The sequence below is a fragment of the Narcine bancroftii genome, chromosome 7, assembly GCF_036971445.1.
Source record: "Narcine bancroftii isolate sNarBan1 chromosome 7, sNarBan1.hap1, whole genome shotgun sequence".
NCBI classification, from domain to species: Eukaryota; Metazoa; Chordata; class Chondrichthyes; order Torpediniformes; family Narcinidae; genus Narcine; species Narcine bancroftii.
This window is the reverse complement of record NC_091475.1, coordinates 13,521,228-13,544,525: the sequence shown is the minus strand read 5'-3', so window position 1 is coordinate 13,544,525 and position 23,298 is coordinate 13,521,228. Positions and strand designations below refer to the sequence as shown.

General features: G+C 37.5%; 1 protein-coding gene across 15 annotated transcripts in view; it reads right to left on the bottom strand.

Moving 5' to 3' along the window:
• The window catches only part of dyrk1aa (dual-specificity tyrosine-(Y)-phosphorylation regulated kinase 1A, a), a 225,845-nt gene that overhangs the window by 169,976 nt on the left and 32,571 nt on the right, over positions 1 to 23,298 (bottom strand). For 9 of the 15 annotated variants that reach the window (XR_011341584.1, XR_011341583.1, XR_011341582.1 and 6 more), the window contains exon 2: positions 16,400 to 16,473. The exons of 1 other annotated variant lie outside the window; for it this stretch is intronic. Coding sequence is in view for 8 of the 14 variants with exons in the window: in XM_069888860.1 (XP_069744961.1) it covers positions 16,400 to 16,409 (10 nt within the window). In the remaining 6 variants the exon portion in view is untranslated. Of the gene's footprint in view, positions 1 to 4,867; positions 4,956 to 10,664; positions 10,760 to 16,399; positions 16,474 to 19,097; positions 19,231 to 23,298 lie in introns of those variants that run through there. 5 more of the 15 variants (XM_069888869.1, XM_069888868.1, XM_069888861.1 and 2 more) reach the window with 5 other exon arrangements.

Sequence of the window (23,298 nt, the reverse complement as noted above, 5' to 3'; positions counted from 1 at the left end):
GTAAAAACTAAAGGAGGGAAGAAAAGGGAAGTAAGGGAGAAGGGGGAAAGAGGAGGGGTTAAAAAAAGAAAAAGAGAAGAAAAGAGGAGGAGCTTTGTTGCAATGTGAAGATAAAAGTCTTTTCTGGAGGTGATTGGGTGGGAGAGAATACAGTCACTGCGAAATCAGTTGACACTTGCGAACGGGTTCGCAGTCTGAATGGAGAGGGGAGTTGTGGTTGCCCAGCAAGGGACAACTCAGAGAGGGGGGGGTGGACACTTGGGGTTAAGGGAATTTTAGAAGTGGGAGTGGTTGAAGTATTTTATGTTTTAGAGTGCGTTCAACAAAAAAAAATGAAAATGGGGAAAAGGGTGGTGGTGAGGAAGTGGAAATGAGATGGAAACAGAGTATAAAATAGCCATGTTGAACTATATGACTATAAATATTAACGGAATACATAACCAAATCAAAAGGAAGAGGCTATTAAATTAACTGAAAAAAGAAAAAAATTGATAATAGCATTCGTGCAGGAAACGCATCTCACTAAATTAAGGAGAGACTGGGTAGGGCACGTAATGGCAGCATCATATAATTCAAAAGCCAGAGGTGTAGCTATATTAATCAATAAAAATGTACCAATCAAAATAGAGGAGGAAATAATAGATCCAGCAGGGAGGTATGTAATGTTAAAGTGTCAGATATATTCAGAACTCTGGAATTTGGTTAATATATTTGCACCTAATGAAGAGGATCAAAAGTTGATGCAAGATATTTTTTTGAAGATTGTAGATACGCAGGGGAATATATTGATAGGAGGGGACTTTAAACTTAATTTGGATTCAAAGATGGATAAAATTGGACAAAAGACTAGTAGAAAGAACAAAGTAGCCAAATTTATGGTTAAATTAATGCAGGAAATGCAACTTTTGGATATATGGAGGAGACAACACCCAAAGGAGAAGAAATACTCATATTATTCGAGTAGACATAAAACATACTCAAGGATTAACCTGTTCCTGTTGTCAGCCCATATCCAAGGGAGAGTTAGGAAAATGGAATATAAAGCTAGACTGTTAACGGATCACTCACCCCTGTTATTAGCAATAGAACTGGAGGACATCCCACCAAGAACATATAGATGGAGATTAAACTCCATGCTACTTAAAAGGCAGGAATTTAGAGAATTTATTGAGTGCCAAATTAAAATGTACTTTGAAATAAATACGAAATCAGTGAAAGACAAATTTATATTATGGGATGGAATGAAAGCCTTCATCAGAGGGCAGATAATAAGTTATGTAATTAAGATGAAAAGTGACTACAATCGGGAAATAGAACAGCAGGACAGGGAAATAGGAAGTACAGAAAAATAACTAGCAACAAGGGAAGATACAACAAAAAGAAGAGAATTGGCGGACAAAAAAATAAAATACAAAACACTACAAATGTATAAGGTGGAGAAGAACATAATTAAAATAAAGCAGAAGTATTACAAGCTAGGAGAAAAAATGCACAAAATACTGGCTTGGTAGCTTAAAACAGAACGAGCTAAAAGAACGGGTATTGGCATCAATGAAAAAGGACAAACAAATTACATATAACCCAACAGAGATCAATGAAAACTTTAAGGAATTCTAAGAGCAATTATACCGAACTGAGAACGAAGGGAAAGAAGACAAAATAGACGAGTTTCTAGCTAAAAGTGAACTACCGAAATTGCAAGAAGAGGAGCAAAACAAATTGATAAAACCATTTGAAATAGAGGAAATACAAGATATATTAAAAAATCTACCAAACAATAAAACGCCTGGGGAGGACGGACTCCCAATAGAATTCTACAAAACATTTAAAGAGTTACTAATTCCTCCTCTCCTGGAAGTAACGAACCAGATAGAAGAAACACAAAACTTGCTGGATTCATGTAAAACAGCAATAATTACAGTAATACCAAAGACAGGGAAAGATCCACTAACACCAGCATTGTATAGACCAATATCTCTATTTAACTCAGATTATAAGATAATAGCAAAACTATTAGCAAACAGATTGGCCGACTGTGTACCAAAAATAGTAAAAATAGATCAAACTGGATTTATTAAGAAAAGACGAACAACGGACAATGTCTGTAAATTCATTAACTTAATCCATGCAGTACAAGGAATTAAGATGCCAACAATGGCGGTTGCTTTAGATACAGAGAAAGCCTTTGACAGGGTAGAATGGAATTATTTATTCGAAGTATTACAGAGGTTCAACCTACTAGAGAAATATCCTTTGGCTTTGCTTCGCGGACGAAGATTTATGGAGGGGGTAAAAAGTCCACGTCAGCTGCAGGCTCGTTTGTGGTTGACAAGTCCGATGCGGGACAGGCAGACACGATTGCAGCGGTTGCAAGGGAAAATTGGTTGGTTGGGGTTGGGTGTTGGGTTTTTCCTCCTTTGCCTTTTGTCAGTGAGGTGGGCTCTGCGGTCTTCTTCAAAGGAGGCTGCTGCCCGCCAAACTGTGAGGCGCCAAGATGCACGGTTTGAGGCGTTATCAGCCCACTGGCGGTGGTCAATGTGGCAGGCACCAAGAGATTTCTTTAGGCAGTCGTACCTTTTCTTTGGTGCACCTCTGTCACAGTGGCCAGTGGAGAGCTCGCCATATAATATGATCTTGGGAAGGCGATGGGTAATTGGGTTAAAGCATTATATAAGGGACCAATGGCGAAGGTGAGAGTAAATGAATATATATCGAACCAACTTAAATTAAATAGGTCAACAAGGCAAGGATGTCCACTATCTCCCTCAGTGTTCGCTTTAGCAATAGAACCATTGGCAGAACTGACAAGAACAGAAAATAAAAGGGATAAAAATAAAAGAGAAGGAATATAAAATCAGTCTATTTGCAGATGACATCATAGTATACTTAATAGAACCAGAATTATCAATAAAAGAATTACATAAGAAATTGAAGAAATATGGAGAAATATCGGGGTACAAGATCAATGCAAATAAAAGTGAAGCGATGCCAATGAATAATGCGGATTACACAAAGTTTAAAAAAGAATCACCATTTAAATGGCAAACACAAGCTATCCAATACCTAGGTATTAGACTAGATAATAATCTAGGCCATCTATACAAATTAAATTATCAGCCATTAATGAAGAAATTACAAGATGACCTAGAACATTGGAAAGATTTACCGCTAACACTAATAGGAAGGGTAAATTGCATTAAAATGAATATCTTCCCAAGGATAAAATACCTATTTCAATTGTTACCAATTCTCTTAACAGAGAAATTCTTCAATGAACTAAAGAGAATAATAAGGAAATTCTTATGGAAAGGGGGGGAAACCGACGATAGCACTAGATAAACTAACAGAATGGTACAAACAAGGTGATTTGCAATAACCAAATTTTAAAAATTATTATAGAGCAGCACAATTAGATATTTATCAGATTTTTATCAAACATGGGAAAAACCAGATTGGACCAAAATAGAGCTAGATAAAATAAGGGAGAAGGTACCAGAACATCTACTTTATAAGTGGGATGAAAAACTGGTGCAATATAGAAGTTCACCAGTACTGCACCATCTGCTCAACATTTGGAAGAAGATTCATGTAGAAAGGAAAAAAACAAATTACCAACTACCAAAATTATTACTGATGGAAAATCAACTAATCCCATTCACAATAGATAACCTTTCCTTTAGAGAATGGTAGAGAAAAGGAATTAAGAGAATAGAAAATTGTTTTTTGGGAAATAATTTATTATCATTTGAACAAATGAAGTACAAATATGGAATAACTCATGGTACAATGTTTGCATACCACCAACTGAAAACCTACTTAAAGGACAAATTGGGAAGCAGACTGAGATTACTAGAAGGAAGCAGCTTTGAATATGTGATTACAGACACAATTATAATTAAAAGATTTATAACAAACATGTACATCAAGCTGCAAGAGAAAGAAAATGATGAAATAAGCTATAAACCGAAACAAAACTGAGAACAAGATCTAAACATAAAGATAAAAAATGAAATATGGGAAAAGCTATGCTCCGGAACTATGAGAGGTATAATAAATATGAGGTTACGCATGATACAATATCATTGGTTACATAGGTTATATATCACGCCCCAAAAGTTAAATAAATGGGATCCAACAGTATCAGATAGATGTTTTCGCTGTAAGAAGGAAATGGGAACAACAGTACATGCAATTTGGGCAAGTGAGAAAGTGAAAAAATTTTGGGAAGATCTAAATCAGATATTTAATAAAATCATTTCAGTAAAGAGAAAGTATGTTCTCTCCGTGTCTGGGTTGGTTTTATGTAATAGAAGAAGTAAAGAATTAGGCCTCAAACTAGATGAAGCATAAAAAAGATTTATTATGATAGCCTTAGCTGAAGCAAAAAATGTATGTCAACTTGGAAATCAGAAGAGAGCCTGAGAGTACAGCAATGGTACATGGAAATGAATAAATGTATTCCATCGGAAAAAATAACATACAATTTAAAAAATAAAGTCACATTATTTGAACAAATTTGGGAACCGTACATGGAACACAACAGTGAAGGCCTACCTCCACCCCCTAAAATGATAGAATGAGAAGACGATGAAATGAACTGACCCAGTGTGTAAAAGTAGATGACACAACTTTCTTGTTTATTTTTATTGTGTGATGACATTGTTTAATGGGTTTATTGTATTGTATATGTTGAATGTTTAATGGGTTTGGAGGGGGGTGGGAAGGAGGGAGGGAAGGGAGGGGGGAAAAGACACTGTGTATATTCAAGAGGGAAATGTTTGTGTGTAATTTGATTAATATGGTTCATAGTGTGAAATTTTTTTAAAATTAAAAAATAAATAAATAAAGAGCACCCTAATGTATGTACCTTTGCGGTCCAGGTTTTCCAAGGCTTTGTGTAGAACCAGTGAGATGGCATCTGCTGTAGACAAATTGGAGCACCATGTCGCCACACAGACAGGGGTTGATAGGCTTCAATACCAGCCTCTTGAAACACTATCACCTCATATCGAACTCATGCACCCTACCCATCAGTATCACCTGCCCTGTCAATAAGAGAGTTTGTAATTACCATACTGGCTTGTCAGCTATTTCACAGTTGACAACACTAGACTGGAAATAAGCCATTTTTGATCCCAAGGATGATTAAAGTTGATGAGGTATTCAGAGTGAGTCATTTTACTGTCCTGAACATGTGACACAAAATTCATTGTTAAGCAGCAGCATTACAGGTGCAAATTTTGCTATAAATTACATTTTTAAAAATAAAATCAGTACAAAAAAAAGAGAAAAAGTGTCTGTGCATTATTCTCTATTCAAAAGTCAATGGGAGAAGCTGTTTTTGTTATATTGGTGTTAGTCTTCAAGTCCACCGCCACCACCAATCGAACACTATCACCCCAAGGATTCCATACCCGAGGTCGATGAGGTATCAAAGATTGCACGAAGGGGTCGATAGTGTATAAAAAGTTTGGGGACTCTCAGTTAGCGCAATGCTATTACAGTTTTCGAGACTGGGGTTCGAATCCTACGCTGTCTGTAAGGAGTTTGCATGGCATCCAAAAAGGCCTGTTACTGTGCTGTATGTCTAAACAATACATTTTGTAGAGATTCAATGATTACCTATATTCTTTCAGATGACTCTTGCTGCACCAGTCTCTTACTCATTCGGGGCTCCAGTTCCCACACTGCTTTGAAATCACCTGGTTTTGTGCAAGTGCTTCCTTTAAATGTAACAGTTCCATGTTACCAGTGCCCCATTAAATGGGGTCCACTGGAAAATTTATTGTGTGCAACTTTTAAAATGAATCCGATCTATTAATAGAGTAACTTCCATCGTCCAGAAAATCTGCTGGCCTGGTATACATTGCTCCTTTTAGAAAGCAAAATATTTCAAGCCCACAGAATGATTTTCTGCACATTTAAGTACCTTTTTGAAAGATTGATTGAATTGAACAAAACTGGCTTCACTATTAAAATTCCATTTTACATCAAAACTTTCCATGACAAATGCACATGAGTGTTTGTTTATTATCAGAGGGACTGACCACTATTTTCTCTCTTTACTGAAATGGCAATGACACTCTGAACATATACCAAGTGGTTCAGTTCATGCAAAAGCAGCACTAAACTGAGCTTAATTTCTAAAAACTGTCCTAAGAGCATCAATCTTTCTGAGATATGTGTGATTGTGTGTCAATAGGTGATGTCATCTGTTAAACAATGTTGCCCAGTTGTCTGCCCAACCAGGGAAAAATTTAGTTAGGGATGAAGGCTCAGATAACTTGGGATTCTATTCACAAAATAAAATGCTGTATTTGTTGCCTGTCAAGGCCATCTTAAACAGATCAAACATAGAATGTGACAGCAAAGTACAGGCCCTTCAGCCCATGATGTTGTGCTGACCAATGTAAACCTACTCCACAACAGATTCAGATTTCATTTAATCTTTCCCAATCTCATTTTTCTTACATGCATTTACCAATCCGAGAGTATTTTAAGTTTCCGTATTGATCCAGCCAACATTTCAAAATGTGGCAATGGTACTTGGCAGTTTGGAAAGCAGTTGCAGTCAGGTAGATAAAACTACACATAAAATGTTGCATAAGCTGTCAATTTTGCTTTTTTATATACACACACATACTATATTATCTCCATGACAATTTGAGATAATTGTGCTATAATGTATTTTGCAAATCTAAAATGGTCCAAAAATTTAAAAAAAACAAATTTAAACATTGCTCATAATGAAGAAATTCAGCACATGAATCAAAAGTGGACACCATACCAAGAATTTTTTTTTGGATTAATCAGAGTCTAACTGTTTATGGAAACAAATCCAATGATCAATCATCAATTTTATTTTCAGCATGTCCTATTTTCTCCATCATGGCATGCTTCTGATAAAGGACACATTGATGAAGAAAATCATCTACTGTCAAAAAATTCAGAACAAGATGTACAATTTGAAATTGTTACCCACTGTACCCAGAAACAGAAGCTTATTTTGAAATTGCACATGCACTCACCAGTCTTCTATCCAGATTTCTTTGGGGTCAGATCTTTTAAGAATAAAATGTACAAATCTCGCATCTTGATTTAAACCCTAACTCAGTGGAAATTCAGCCTTGCAACTCCTCTCAAAAATGCCCTCTGTACTTTATTGCTTTGTCATAAGGAAAATGGAACACAATGATGGATCTTTACTGCAGCGCTGCAAAGATTCAGAATACATCTTAACTTTTAAAGAGGAAATTGCTATTTATAGTGTTAGTTTTACCTGCAATTCATAAGTTACAATGGTTAAAAAGGAAATGTATCCAGATAATGGGTCAATTACAATTAACAGCTGTGACACAAGCTAAATTAGGAGTGATAACAGAAGTAGCAGATTAACTGAAAAGTGATACCCATGGACAGGTGTTCAAATGGAATACATATATCCCCACTATCAGAAAGTAGAGCATTCCTATGAAACATTTCATAAGCCGAAATGGAATAAAGCAAAGAAACAATTACCATTAATTTATATGAGAAAATATTTGTGTGTTCCCAGACCTACTGTCAGGGTTCTGTCAGTCCCCACACTGATCCCATTGCCCCACACTCTCCAGACAGCCCGATAAACACTATTTTAGCTTTTCGCATTTTTTCATTAAAGCAAAAATCCTATTCCGATTTTTTGGTTAGCAAAAAAGGTACTAACGCGAACTTTCTTCTTTGGCTTGGCTTCGCGGACGAAGATTTATGGAGGGGGTAAATGTCCACGTCAGCTGCAGGCTCGTTTGTGGCTGACAAGTCCGATGCGGGACAGGCAGACACGGTTGCAGCGGAAAATTGGTGGGTTGGGGTTGGGTGTTGGGTTTTTCCTCCTTTGCCTTTTGTCAGTGAGGGGGGCTCTGCGGTCTTCTTCAAAGGAGGTTGCTGCCCGCCAAACTGTGAGGCGCCAAGATGCACGGTTTGAGGCGAGATCAGCCCACTGGCGGTGGTCAATGGGGCAGGCACCAAGAGATTTCTTTAGGCAGTCCTTGTACCTTTTCTTTGGTGCACCTCTGTCACAGTGGCCAGTGGAGAGCTCGCCCTATAACACGATCTTGGGAAGGCGATGGTCCTCCATTCTGGAGACGTGACCCACCCAGCGCAGCTGGATCTTCATCAGCGTGGACTCGATGCTGTCGACCTCTGCCATCTCGAGTACTTCAACGTTAGGGATGAAAGCGCTCCAATGAATGTTGAGGATGGAGCGGAGACAATGCTGGTGGAAGCGGATGTACTGACAGATTAAAGGGTACAAAGAGGAAAAATCTGCTTTGCAAATTAAAAAGTAGCAAATTCCATCTTCATTTGTTATCATTGCTCTCTCTCCCTTCACTAAAGACAAAATGTTCATATTTAGGATCCAGTTTGTATATTTCTACACCTTTGGATATTTGTTTATATTTGCTGCAGTGGACAATAAAGAAGGTCATGTGGGTTCACAATGAATCTAGTTAATGAAGTGGGCTAAGGAATGACAGAAAATGCAGAATTGCAAGGTATTATATTTGGACAAATCAAACTAGGGGAGTCTTGCTCTGTTTACAGTAGTGTCCCATTAAAGCATGGAGGGACCTCCACTTAGCTCTTTAAAAGGATAGATCTGTCGCGATGAGTGTGTTTGGGACGTTTGCCTTCATTGTTCAGGGCTTTGAATGCAAACGTTGGCACATCATGTTGAAATTATACACATTGGTGAGACAACACATGGAATATTGTGTGCAGTTTTGATTACCAAGCAATAAAAAGGATAATGTAAAGTTAGAAAGGGTATAAAAGAGATTTTACATCGTTTTTGCTAGGATGGGGAAACTCTGAGAGAGACTAACAAGGACTATTTTCCTCTGAGCACAATAGGTTGAAAGGAGATCTTGCTTAGGTCTATAAAATGAGAGTCAGGGGCAAGATAAATAGCGACAGTCTGTTTTGTAGAGTAGGAAAATATAAAATAAAAGAGCAAAAATACAAGGTTGGGGAGTGGAATTTAGAAGGGATGTGAGGGGACAGTTCTGCTCAGAGGATGATGGAACAACCTACCAAAGTGGTGTAGGCAGATATGTTAAGGTTACTTTAGGAAACACTTAGGACAGCTACTTAGATGGGAGGGGGTTGAAGGTGCATGAATGGACGTAATGCAAGTGGGACTAAAGCAGGCGCATACATTGTTTAGCATGGGCAAGCTGGGAATGTTTCTGTGCTACAAGATTTGACCATCAAGGGACTCGCTTTGTTTTTTTTAAAATATAAATTGTGTTTGGATGCAGGCCTTAGCATATTAAGTTTACCTGATCACATTCCAAGAAACTAACTTGCAAGACAGTGAATATTTATGTGTCATCTCTTGTTAATGTAATTAATTTGGTGCATTTGAAATGTAAATAACTTTTCTTCCAAGGAGTAAACTGCACTGAAATTCAATTGCTGCCATTTTATGTACAATTTTATCTTCTTTACTACATCTACTTTCTAAACCGTATGAAGTGTCATTACCAAAAAAAGTATTCATTCACCATACAATCAACCAACATCTTGTGCATTACCCTGCTTAACTTTGAATCTCCACAATTAGCTTTTGGTGGGGCATTTCCAATGAAAGCCAAGGGTTTTGACATTCCATGGCGACTTTCCAAACTTACCATTTCCATGAGATACAAAACTTGGAAGGAGTTCACTGGCCATTGAAGTGCTTTGGACACAGTGTTACATAAATGGAAGATCACTCGGATCAGAACTGCATGTAGCCCAACTTAAGCTGCACAAGAAAATCTTAACTCACTATGTACTGGGTGCGATAGTTAGACAAGGATTTAGCAGAGTTTGCACAATACCTTGATAGCTCCTAAGAATTAACTTTTAAAAATCCTCAAGGGTTAGGTGGGGTGGGAGAAATTTCAATCACACCTAGTATTCTGTATTTTTCCCCCAAATGAGGGTTAATTCTGTGTGATGTAACGAATCTTTATATTAAAAAAGCATTTCAACAGTAAAAAAATTCTCAACTTCCAATACTTCTATTGGCAAACATGGCTACAATCTATAAACTGAACAAATGGAACATTTGCCTGCAGTTAGATCTTGCCTATTCTACTTTGAAATCTCCACCCGCCTGCAGTAAGCAAGAGCGCTGCAGATCATTAACTACTCATTTATCAACGTCTCTCTGCCAGGCAACACAATGCAGCAGAAATATACGAAGTAACCACTCTGATCCCAGCAACAGTATCTAATTAGCATAGCCTACCAAAGCAACAGCACCATGTGATTGGCTGTCGTTCAAACTTGCTGATCAAATCGTAGCAAGGCATGTTAACAACACACTTCTGTTGCTGGGGTACAACTGCCTGCAGTTGCCCAATAGGAAAACAAGTAGAAAACAAACAATGAAAATTATGCTTTGTCATAATTCCAAGTTGCTTTTAACCCTTACAATAGCAATATCAAACCAGTAGGAAATACTACAATAAACGTTTAGAATTTTCACAGAATACATCATAATCACTTGCAATGAAAGCCTTACATTACATATTGCAAATCACCAGCAAATAGTTAATATTCAGTATATCATGGAGCAAAATCGAGATTTATACAAATAAAAAAGTAAACAAGGAACGTGAATAGCATCAATATACCTTTCCTTGGCTAGGGCTTTACAGGTCTAGTTTCAAGCTATTATGCTCACAATTTCATCTTGCATATTTCAAAATTTATTTTGTTACTTTATTCTCTGCCAAGGAAAAAAAACATAATAAATATAACCTTTCCAGACATTAAACAAATAATATTCATTGATTGAGAAGAAACAAAACAATATTAACTAATATGGTACATGATCATCTCCAATGACATCAAACTGCAAGTATCAATGCAGAATCTCAAATGTAAAGTGCTTTTAGAGAAGGCTTGCTATCTGTTAAATCATCTTTTAAAGCTTTCCAGCAGGTCATTTACACCAAGATTTTTTGACAATCATTGAAGCTTTTGACAGTACCCCTGTACTACTCATCAGGTAATTCAGAACACGCAAAACAAAATTGCAAATGCACCCCTGTATGTCGGTGGACAACAATATAATGCAGCAATGGAATTTCTATCTTTTCTGACATTTCAACCGACTTAAATGGAGGTAGAATAAGCACATTCTATTTAACTGAAACCAAAATTCACCATCTTGCCTTTCAATCTCCTCATCTCATTCCAACAGAAATAAAATCTTTAATTCAGATTAATGAAATAAGGCAACATAAAAAACTGGGGGTTTAAGTTAATTGGGTGTGTAAAAAAAATGGGCGGCATGGGCTCGTTGGCCATGTTAACTGGCCTGTTACTGTCCTGCATGTCTAATTTTTTTTTAATTAACATTTAATTAAAAATGCAACAAATTGGTAACTTTCACAGGTCAAATGTTGCAGATTCAAGTCATGCTTCAGTACTTGAACCCACAACACAATGAATCTCTACTGTGAGATGTACTGTAGCTGTAAAAAAAATTATTTTATGTTTAAATGTTGAAAGTATGCAACTGTGTGACAGTCCACCACTGTGATCCTTGCTTCATACTTAGATTACACTTTGGGTGGTTACGTTTTCTGCAGTATTTTCAAGATGAGCAGTCAAATATCTAAAAAGAATTTAATCACCATGTACTTAAATGGTCCAGGCCTGTCGTGATTTTTGTTGATACAATTCAGAAGTGATTGCACCCATGTGGGAGATCAAAGCCAGAGGCCAAAACATTGGGCTCACGTTCAAACAGTAACAATTCTGAATTGATTTTGAGTACAATTTTTAGGCTTGACTGATCAGCATTTGAACCACCAAATTACTTGTCCACTTATTTTAATTAATTATTTTAAATTGTGCTGTGTGTTTACTAACCACTACATCACCCTTTGTACAGTGAGTAAACTTCAAAAATGATTTGTTGTATTGGCAATGACCTTCAGGGTTCAAAGTAGAACTGTTCATGGATGATTCCACATAGTTCTGTTCCACTCATTCCTCAGATAATGAAACAATTCACTTCCATGCATAGCAAGGCCAAGCCAAGCTTCGCTGATAAATGGGAATTAAGATTCACACACAAATCAGTTGGCATCTGCTCTCTTCAAATAGAAGTTGTCAACACTAATCACAAATGCAAGTGGACCAACCACAAGTCAAATGGTTACAGGAGCAGGTTAGGACCTGGACTTTCTCCAATAATCAATTCACTTCCTGATCCCATGTCTATTCTACCATTCACAAGGCACGAGTTATTAATGTAAGCAAAGGTGCAATAATAGAGCAGCATAACTGCAGTAGATGCTATTCACAAATTGCTTTGAAATAAGCTGCCATGGCATCTTCTGATATCACTAACCAAATCCACAAGCTCAGACATTTTTTTAAGAGGTACACAGGAACATCATCAGAAAGTTCTGGCCTATCTTGATGAAGAAATATTAGTGTTCCTGCATCATTGCTAGGTCAGAAGATTGGAATTGTCACCTTACAGGATGAGAACTCTAGTAGGTTAGCTGACAACTTGAAGGCAAACTGGTTTAGTGTCAGCATATTTCTGGTGACAATTCTTTGTATTTGAGCAATTCTATATCTTTATAGTCCTGCATGTAGAATTTGTACTTTCCACTTTCTATTTATTTAAATATGGGGAAAATTGATTTATAAAACAGGTTATCTAAAGATATGTTCATCTATCAAGCAGATCATGCTGGAACAGGCTACATTATTCATAATTGCAGGTGGTTTAACTGCACAAATGTTTTAACGTTATATATCGGGGGGGGGTTATGATTGGTTGAGTCACACTCAGAATTATTGAATTATTAGCAATTACATCATCTGGTTCTCAATGTAGTACACAAAACAAATAAATAATTATATAGTTCTGTTATAATTAGATAATTCTGTGGAGGAAATTTAACAGAGTAGCTGATATCCAGTTAGCACAATATCATAAAATATACAAGCTTTATGTTGTAACGCTCTCAGGAGGAAAGAATCAATATGATCAGAAAATCAATTTTTTAATCTATTTTTCATCATTTATGAAATTAATTCATAACCTTATGTTCTGCTGGATATTTTCTGAAGTACCAGTACATGTTTCAGTAGTTCATACTGTTTTCAAATGTTCTTATATGCACAATTAAGCTTCTGAGCATAAACAGGAATTTCTTTTCATAACTTCTCCAATGAAGTAGTCCATGAGAAGCAGGATAACATTTTGGACTCTATTAAGTAGGATATAAAATGCATACCACCCTAAATCCATTCTGTGCTATCAATTGGCTATCAAGAAACCAATGACTACCCCAACCCCTCCAACCAATAGTAATAATTGTCTTAACAGTGCAAATTCTGCAAATCTTTCTAAATTTTAAGTCACCTTAATCAGATGTAGATCAGGGTTGTTTTAATGGTGACAGGTCATTTTCATGAACTTGCTACTTAACATTTGAGAGAAATCAGCAGGCCTCTCTCAGGATCAATCGGAGATTGACGATCAAATGTTAATGCTATCTAGAGAACCAAAGGATCTTAAGGACAAAAGCCAGTCTTGAACATTTGAGACCCAAAATGCACATCCTCTTCACTAAAAAAAATTATTTTATTTACAATTTCAACTGAAAGAATCAAATAATACTTAGCACACAAGCAAGAATATCAAAAACATTCAAAACATTTTAATGCTCATTTGTAATGTTTATTTTATGAAAACCTGCTTTCCTTTTGATGCTTCAAGTACAATGCTAAAAAAAAGTGTCAAAAATGACTAAGCAAAATCAGTAATTGCTTCAAGAGCCTATTACAGTATGTAACATGAAAATATATGGGGATTTATTTATTCACAGAAAAATGCTGGATTGCCTTTTGAAGACAATTAAAAATGCTGAGAGAAAATTGTGGCTTTTTACTTATCACCAATATATTTTGCATTTAGGAGATAAAAATTATATTTATAACATGTGCTTTCATAAATTGTGTTTACCCAGATTTGTAATTTGAAATTAATAATTTAATTTCATTTCTGACGGATCAATGAGCCGAAGTGTGCAGCAACACATTGTTAGATTCATCAAAATGTAAAGTAACTGTAAGGTAAAAACATCATGAGTTGGGACCGGAGAAGGAGTCACCCAGTACTAAGGAGAAACAGGATGCAGGTGTGACCTTGTACGCTCAAGATAAGTGTGGCAATAACAAGATGATGTGCAGCAGACTAACAGAGAAGGGTAGCAACAGCTTATTCATTGGACAATGTAATGGTATGATAAGTGCGTGTCCTGAGGTATAAAAAAAACACCACTTGCTGATATCGTTAGAATGCGCCTTCTCCAACTAACACTGTTAGTTGCAAGTGTTACAATCCGGTAATAAAGAACCTTGATTTCGACTCAGTCTGGTGTCTGACTCACTCATTCTTGAACAAAGCAGACCTAACAGTAACAAAAACTTCTTATATCTTTAAGATTGAATCATTTTTATACAATGCACTAGAAACTTCGTCTCAAGGTATATGTGCACAGCAATCTCTCACAGGTGAAGAATATCAAGCCCACAAGTAAATTTTTAAAACAATATCCTTTATAGCAAGCATGATTTTCCAGCAGGTTTCAATGATGACAGCTTTGCGTAATTACTCCTGCATCTCCTTCAAACAGTCTCAGTTGCCAACAACAGTGATGCCATTACATTTCTGCAGGATCAATACTTTCTGATTGCCCAATAGATTTGCCCCACTGGATTAGCAGAAGCCAGCGCATTATCAGCAAAAGTTAAAACAATGCTGCACTTTTATTTTAACACAAAAGTTCAGGTAGTTGGCCAATATTCCATTCCTGATTGCATCTCGCAGATACTGTACAATATAACTCCGATTATCCAAAATGGTTGGGATAAATGATTTTTTTTTAAAGAACTGTTCATTTTTAAAAAAACAGCCCAGTAGCAACAGCAAATCACTTGTATCAATGTTTAAACAAACAAGGGAAGGCTTTTTAAGCATTAAAATGTTTAATTCTCACCAAAAGAATACTGGCCACTATCAATTACTGAGACCTCCCAACCGCAGCTGATCCCTGTCACTAATCCACTGCTGCCGCTAATCCCCAGGGAGGCTTCCTGGGCTGCTGGAACACTCACTGGCGTGTTAGCAAGCTCCTGTCTCCCTAGTCATCAGAGCCTGGACTCAGAATCCTATCCCAAGCCTAGCCCACACTGGGGAGCCCGGTGCACATGTGGCCAAGGAGAGGGATCAGCGTCGGGAACACTGCTGTGCTGAGGAGGGAGGGGACGACACTGAGTCCGAGGTCCCGCTCCTGCCCAGTAGTCCGTTCTCCTTGATGACGCCGGGAGAAGGGATTTTTCTGACCGCTTGCGACTGGGAGACAGTGGCACACAGTTTGAGAGGGAGAGTTGGAGAGAAAAGTCAATAAGAAGTAAAGAAGAAATGGAAAGAGAGGGGAGGCAGTTACAATTGTCCTTCTCATTTCATGTCGGGTGAATTTTTTTTTCAACCTGTAAGGTCAGTCCGGCTCGGAAAAAAATTTGGATTAATGAGGATTTCTGGTTTGTTTCAGATATCTTCATTTATCTGAAATTTTATAAACATTGTGAATAAATGAGGATTTCAGAGAACATGATTTTGGACAATTGGAGTTGTACTGTACTTGATTATAAAGTTTCGACACAGCATTAATTTCATACATCACTGCAAACTATACTAGTTAATATCTTTCTCAAAGTGTCTACGTTTTGATCTACGTTATGATTCTTGTGTAGGATAAAGTAGTAAATAGAGTAAGAGTAGGGCTTTGACTCTTTTGCTCAGAAGTAATCAGATTCAAGAATTAATTATCGATTCAGTCGCTGCTGAGTGCCAGCTCCTTTTAAAATTACATTTGGCAGTTCAGTCCCTATTTGCCTTTGCAAATGATCTTTTCTTCTTTGTTCCACATTATTCCACACTTGCTGCAAACTAAAAAGGATTTTTCTTTCTATTTTTCTTAATTATCTTAAAATCCTTCACCTCTTGTTAAATCACTAGAAGTACGTTCATGCTGTTTCTGCTATCAAAACCATCAGAAACCCTAATTAACTAAATTCAATTCTTGCCACACAACTCAAGTCCCATGATCAAAGCATCATTAGTGCAAATCTACACTGCATTCTTTCCCAATCCTTTCATTCCATAAATTGTATCACTAAACAAGGCAGCATGGTCAATTTTAATTCAACCAGCCAAAAGTTGATCTGAGGCTTAAAACAAAAGCTACAGATAGATGGCATCCAATAACAAGACAATATTTGGCCTGCTGATTGTTGGCATCTGCCGTGAAACTTAATATTAAGATGGAAGTACCTGTGTGCATTGTCTTCTTCTGTCACGTCTCATATCATGCTCTGTGGAGGATCCAGCAGCCAAACCACAGTCCTCTACAATAAGAAATTTTTTTTTTTTAAGTGGAGAGTGTTGAAAGTGTGTGCATCAGAATCAGACAATACCATTAATTATTCATCTCATTCCCGTATTAATATAGAAAAAAAATAACTTTATAGTGAACTTCAATTCTATAAGCTTTCTCTTTAATAATATATTTTTAGTGGCTTGGCAGAGAGAAATTTTACATGCCATATATTGAACAAACAATAATCGTAAATCTTAATAAATTATAGAACATGAATAATAAGCAAAATTATACATTATATTGTATATTATACATTATAAATTATACATTATATTGTATATTATACATTACAAATTATACATTATATTGTATAATATTATACATTACAAATTATACATTATATTGATTATACATTACAAATTATACATTATATTGTATAATATTATACATTATATTGTATATTATACATTATAAATTATACATTATATTGTATATTATACATTACAAATTATACATTATTGTATAATATTATACATTATAAATTATACATTATATTGTATAATATTATACATTAAAAACTATACATTATATTGTATACAATAATCATATCTAGTAGAAATTCACAGAAAAACTTCAGTTCATTTTCTATTATTAAAATAAATACCTGGTAATATAAATAAAATGATCTAAATGTAAAGAAAAAAGGAAAAGTAAAAGAAAAAAAGAAATCAGAAAGAAAAAAGAAAATGAACCCTTTCCCCTCCCATACCAACCCTACCCCCTTCCCCCAACCCCCGCATTAAACACGATCACCAGCAAAAAGCAAGCAAAGAATTGAATTTCGGCGAGCAAGTAACCTCCACATGAACTCAAGGCTATGTAATCAAGTGAAGATAGTAATCCATGAACGGGGCCCTATCTTTTGTCAAATTCAATCATAGTTTTTTTTATTGTATCTAATTTTCTCCAAACTCAAGCAAGACATAATATCCCGCATCCAACACAGGAGTAGGTGGTAAACTATCTTTCCATTTAATCAAAATTGCTCATCTGGCCATCAATGAAGTAAAAGCTCAACTCATTTTTGAATTAGATTCAAGGAAATATTTTCCAGTTGAGAATAACTAAACAAAGCAAGGGCAAAGATTGAATTTGATCCTGAGAATCTCGGATACATTTTGGAAAAATTGGATCAGAGTCGTATATAGAATATATTTGTCTAAAGTTAAACTATCCCGTTTTATGAATCCATAATGTGGCAGATCTACAATTTTATAAACTTTCATCACATTCTCATGCTTCAGGAAAAGAAAATTCCATAATTTAAAAAATCCATCCATTGAAATATGGACAGGCATTTAATGTTTTAAGTGACTAATTGATGACAATATTCAAAATGATATTCTAATTCGCAGATATATTCGGATGCAATAGCACAAATTAAATTACTTGACTCCTCTACATGTTCAACAACATGTATAAAGAATATCTGATATGAATGTGACTATGGGGTACATTCTGCCAGTTCTCTAGATTTCAATTTGTTTGGAATTCATAACATTCAAACAGCGATAACAAATATTGTTCTCACTTCCGAATAAAATCAAGCTCATCGAACTGTTTGAACCAAGGTCAGCTCCATTAGCAGACTAAGTATAAAAGTGCAAGTATCTTGTTTTCATTAAATCTCCTTTCCAATGAATGGCATTCAGACATATGTAACACTCCAGTTTTAGTTTCTGTAATTTCATTTTATTACTAATTTTAGAAAATACATATTATTTCAATGCTTGGAAATAAAATAATTGCCTAAAAGTTCAGCTGAATACAGGCAAATCTTTGATTTGCTTTATGCACCTGATGTTGCACGAGAATAAGGTGGTCACATCAATCCAGAGTCAACTACAATATTATCTGCAGATATGGGATTTGAACTCACCATGTTATCAGCACAGTTCATTCTGGCTTTCATATATAATGCAATAAATTAAAAAATGAAATTACCTACCCTCTGCAAATAAAAATTGAATAAAAGCTATTCTAAAGATGGGATAGAAGCCAACTATTATCACCAAAAGTTTTCATTAATCCACAACAGAACCAACATTCAATTTATTTACTTCTCTGAAAACTGGATCTCACTCAATGTTCTGCAAGAGGGGATAAATCTAAGGCTATGAAAACAAAAGAACTGAAAAGTTCCAATTTAGTCTTCCACTTTAAATTTATTTCAGTACCTGTTTCCATTTAATAGCCTGAAAATCAATGTAAAAAGGTAAATCACCCAGAACCTTGACCACTAAGCTCAGTTTAAAATAACTACAGCATAAATTGGAAACAGGAAAAATCCATTTGTTTCTTCAAACTCTTTTGCACATCATCAGTTCATGACTGATCTATAACTTTGCTCTTTAATTCATTTATGAGGCTATAACGGGTAAAGTTTAGGATCCCATCTTTTCCAGGATGATAAGCTGGCTTCTTAAACTGCTGCTTGAATGTCATGTTCCATAATTTTGAAGAGCAATACCCCTCTATTAGATGAGTGCAACCTGACTATCAGTTGTCCCTACTTCCTTTTCCTTCACAGCTCAGACATCATAAGTTTGCGAGGTGCTATTGAATAAACCTTGGTAAATGGCTTGACTTTACCCAAAAATGTCTTGAAGATATCAATGGATCATCATTCAAAGTGCAAGGATTCCAAACAGCAACTTTGTTGGAGGCAAATGAAGAACTTCCTGCTTTCACTCCTAAATGACATTGTATCCATGTAATATCTGTTCTGGGGAGAAAATTAATTTCCTTGCACACTTAAAGGAATTATTTTATTATTCAAAATACTAACATATATTTCACCATTTAAATTAAAAAAAGAAATAATAACCAAGTTTGGAGGAACAATCCCTAGAAATAATCCCTTTAAATCACTGGTGTACTGAATTTATTCTGAACACAAGTTCTTTTTTCAATTTGTACTTCTTCTGGGATCTGGACATCAATCGTAGTGGCAGCTAAATGGAGACGAAAGAACGAGACCGGTATTTAGTGGGCTCGTCTGCACTCCAGTTGTTTATTGAAACTTCCCGCGCAATGAGCAAGTTCTGCCCTCGCGCCAGAAACCATGTCATGACGTTGCCCGCATGCATGCAGACCCGACCCGGCCGGCAGAAAAGACGATCCTGATGGCGCCATCTTGACGTGGCTGCTCCACTACCGCGACCATAACACGCAAAGCCGGTTCGCCTGCCGTCATTGATGTGCACCACCACACAACCCCCCCCCCATCCCAGAACCAGCGATAGTGTGCCGGCCCCCGAGACCTGTGTTGGTTTGGTCTTAGGGTGCCTGCCCCTATGCTTGGCTGACTGTAGGACAACCGGCTGGCTGAGGTCAAGATGCGTGGGCTTCAGGCTGTTGGCTGTGAACAGTTCCTCCCTGCCCCCAATGTCTAGTGTGAACATTTCGTAGGGTCACTAGGGGTAGGGGGGAGAGCGCACCTAAGCAAACGAACACGTCAGTTGTCTATAAGTCTGCGGGGATTGAGGTGGGGTGGTGTCCGTGGTGGAAGTGTGGCTATGGTGCGAGGTAACCAAACTTGTCCCTCAGTTTCTGTAGTGCTGCCCCTCCTGCTGTATCTGTACCCTTGGTGGCGGGGAATTCTCTGGGAAGGGTCAAAGGGCTGAGTATACCAACTCACCTGAGAAGGACTGAAGGTCCTCCTTGGGTGCTGCCCGGATGTCAAAGAGCACCCAGGGGAGCTCGTCTGACCTTCACATGGAGGGGTGAGCCTTGTGTCAGAATGTGATGGTGCACACCGTGTTTTGGCATGGTGGACGTGAACTGGGGCCTGAGAATAGACAGCAATTCGCCCAAAATACAGCTGTACCTGTCGGTGGAAGTGGTAATAGTGGTCACTTGCTGGTTCCGCGCGCTGGTGGCCGCGAGGTGGATCATCTGGAACATATGGGCATACACCAGGCGTTTAGCTTTGAAGTCCACGAGCAGGCTGTGGGCTCAGAGAACATCTGTGCCGAGGAGTGGCTTCTCCAGCATGGCCAGTGTGAAATCCTAGCGGAAGGTCTCGTCGCATATCAGTGCATATTGTCACATTATCAGTACATGCCGCATGCCGAACGAAGGTCTTAATGGTAGTATTGTTGTTCGCTCAAAGGGTTGGTCCTCAAGGGCGCGTTTGGGTCACTAAAGGCACCAATGGGATGATGCTGAGCTCTGTTCCCGTGTCGGCGAAGAAACGCTGACCTGTGATTTTGTCCATGACATGTAGTAGGTAATTTGTTTCTCAAGAACGCGCAGGGCTGTTTGCATCTGCAAGCTTCTTCCCCCCAGCACTGGTGGCAGAAACACCACCGTGCCTCTGGAGCTTCTGTTGGTCTGCGAGGGTGAGGCTGTTCATTGTTAGTTCAGGTTTTGGGCTGCTGCTCCGTCTGATGATTCATGGTGGAATCGTTCTCTCTTTTGGTGGGCCAGAGAACTACCACCTTAGCTGCAACCTTGCAAGGGTCGCTGAAATCTGCATCTGCTAGCAGCAGCTGAATATCATCAGTCATCTGCTCTAAGAATGCCTGCTCAAAGATAAGGCAGGGCTTGTGGCCCTCTGTCAGCTTAAGTATTTTATCCATAAGAGTGGATGGTATTCTGTCCCCTAGGCCATGCAGGTGCATAAACATGGCTGCTCTCTGATGAGGAGTGCCTTCAAAGCAGAGTATATACCTTCCTCCAGTGGGTTCTGTATGAGGTTGTCACCTCTGTGGTTTCTTGGTCCAGGGAGCATGGTTGTCACCTCTGTGGTTTCTTGGTCCAGGGAGCATGACATGGTAGTACTTGGTGGAGTCTGAGGTCATCTGCTTTATCTGGAACAGTGCTTCTGCCTGTCCAAACCAAGTCTCTGGTCGAAGCGTCCAGAAATTGGGGAGTTAAGGGTGACTGCACTGACTGCTGCAGTATCCATAATGTTGAGTCCAGAGGTATCTGGATCCATCACGGTCACTAATGTAGCGGCAGCTAAACAGAGTCGAAAGAATGAGACCAGTACTCAGTGGGCTCGTCTTCACTCCAGTTGTTTATTGAAACTTCCCACATTACGCCTTATAAGGCCATGGGTAAGTCCTGCTCTTGCACCAGAAACTACGTCATGACGTTGCTCCGCATGCTTGCAGACCCAACCTGGCTGGAGGAAAAGACGATCCTGCCGGTGCCATCTTGATGCAGCTGCTCCGCTGCAGCGATCGTAACAGGCAGAACCAGTTCGTCTGCTGTCAGAGATATGCATTGTCAGTGTCAGAATTTACTGCCCATCTAGAATTCCTGTTGAGGGTAGTGATGAGTTATTTAATATAACTTGACAAATAACCACCAGTATCACAATTCAGAAAATAATTTTGAAGTCCACTTGTTAGATAGGTGTAAATACCTGTATAATAAACAGGTAGCTGATCAGTTAAGCAACAAGCCTGGAAAACCAGCTGAAAGAAAAAGTATAATTGTTAACAAAATAAATATACAGCCAAAGTATATTAACATGGTTTTATTTAAAGTTTTTATTTTTATTTTATATATATATATATAAAATCTCTCTCACACAACAAACTGTGTTGAATTTGAACAAGACATGGTGTGACCACAATTCAACCAAATGCTTGAATACAGAAAATGCATTAAAACAATGGTAAATAGTTAAGCTTCTTGCCAATGGTACCCAGAATTAAGCAAATAATTCAATGAGGAACAAACCTATATCTTCCTTACTGAAGCAGACGAACTTGAATAATGGGCATTACCAAATAATGCAGAACATTTGAAGTAAACCATGAAATATCCTTCAGACTGGGAAATTTATAGCAAAAAAATGCACCAGAAGGTCAGTCATATACAAGATGGAAAAGATTACCAGCATAAAACCAAAATGCTCCATGAAAAAAAGGTAAAGGAACACTTTTTTATTTTGCTCGATTTCAATATCTGCAGTCTATTTTGTCTCCAAAATATTCTCTACTGCCTATTGCAGAAAATTCATTATAAGTAGGTTCTGCGAAAGAGTAACAAGTCAACTTGGATAAATGTTCAGTTGGCTATCCATTGATATCTGAACTGACTGCAATTCTCTGCAAAGATATAGTTGTCAAGGAGGGAATATGGAAAGTCAATTCCAACCAAATCCATGATCTAGCCAACACTTGATCTTAGCTTTGTTTTGTCATACTCACAGGGCGACATGCTAATCTAAGCAAAGGATCCTCCAGCTTGTATCATAGCCCCAGTGAGAGATGAAAAGAATATCCAACTCACACATACAATGATAGTTCTGATGAACATGATTGTCATCTGCTGAATGTGTACTGTTACCTGCATTAGCCAGACCCCAATATAACTGTTGCATTAAAAAAAACAATGTTATATGTCTCAAGGACCTATCAAAGATCAACTCAACTGAGCACTACAGACAATACCCACCCAATAAGTTGCATACTGCATCTCACATCAAACTATCAAGGTCAGCCTTACTGCCTTCTCAAACCAATAATAAAAAGACACATCAAATGAAAAACATGACTTCAGGAATAGGTGGTATTCCTGATCAAATTTTAAAACATAGTAGATAAGGAGTTCAGTCACAAATTTAACCTTTGTGTACCTCACATTGAGGAAGAGGCTAAAATACAGGGCAACGTGAGGATAAATGACATAATCCCTAGGAGGCCATTACCACTTCAATGTAGATGCTGTCCTGAAAATTTCAAGATACAAATTACTCCATCATATACCGTATACATATGATCATAATTGTTTCTTAACCTCAAAGTGGAAAATCTCATAATATGGCATGAGAGTA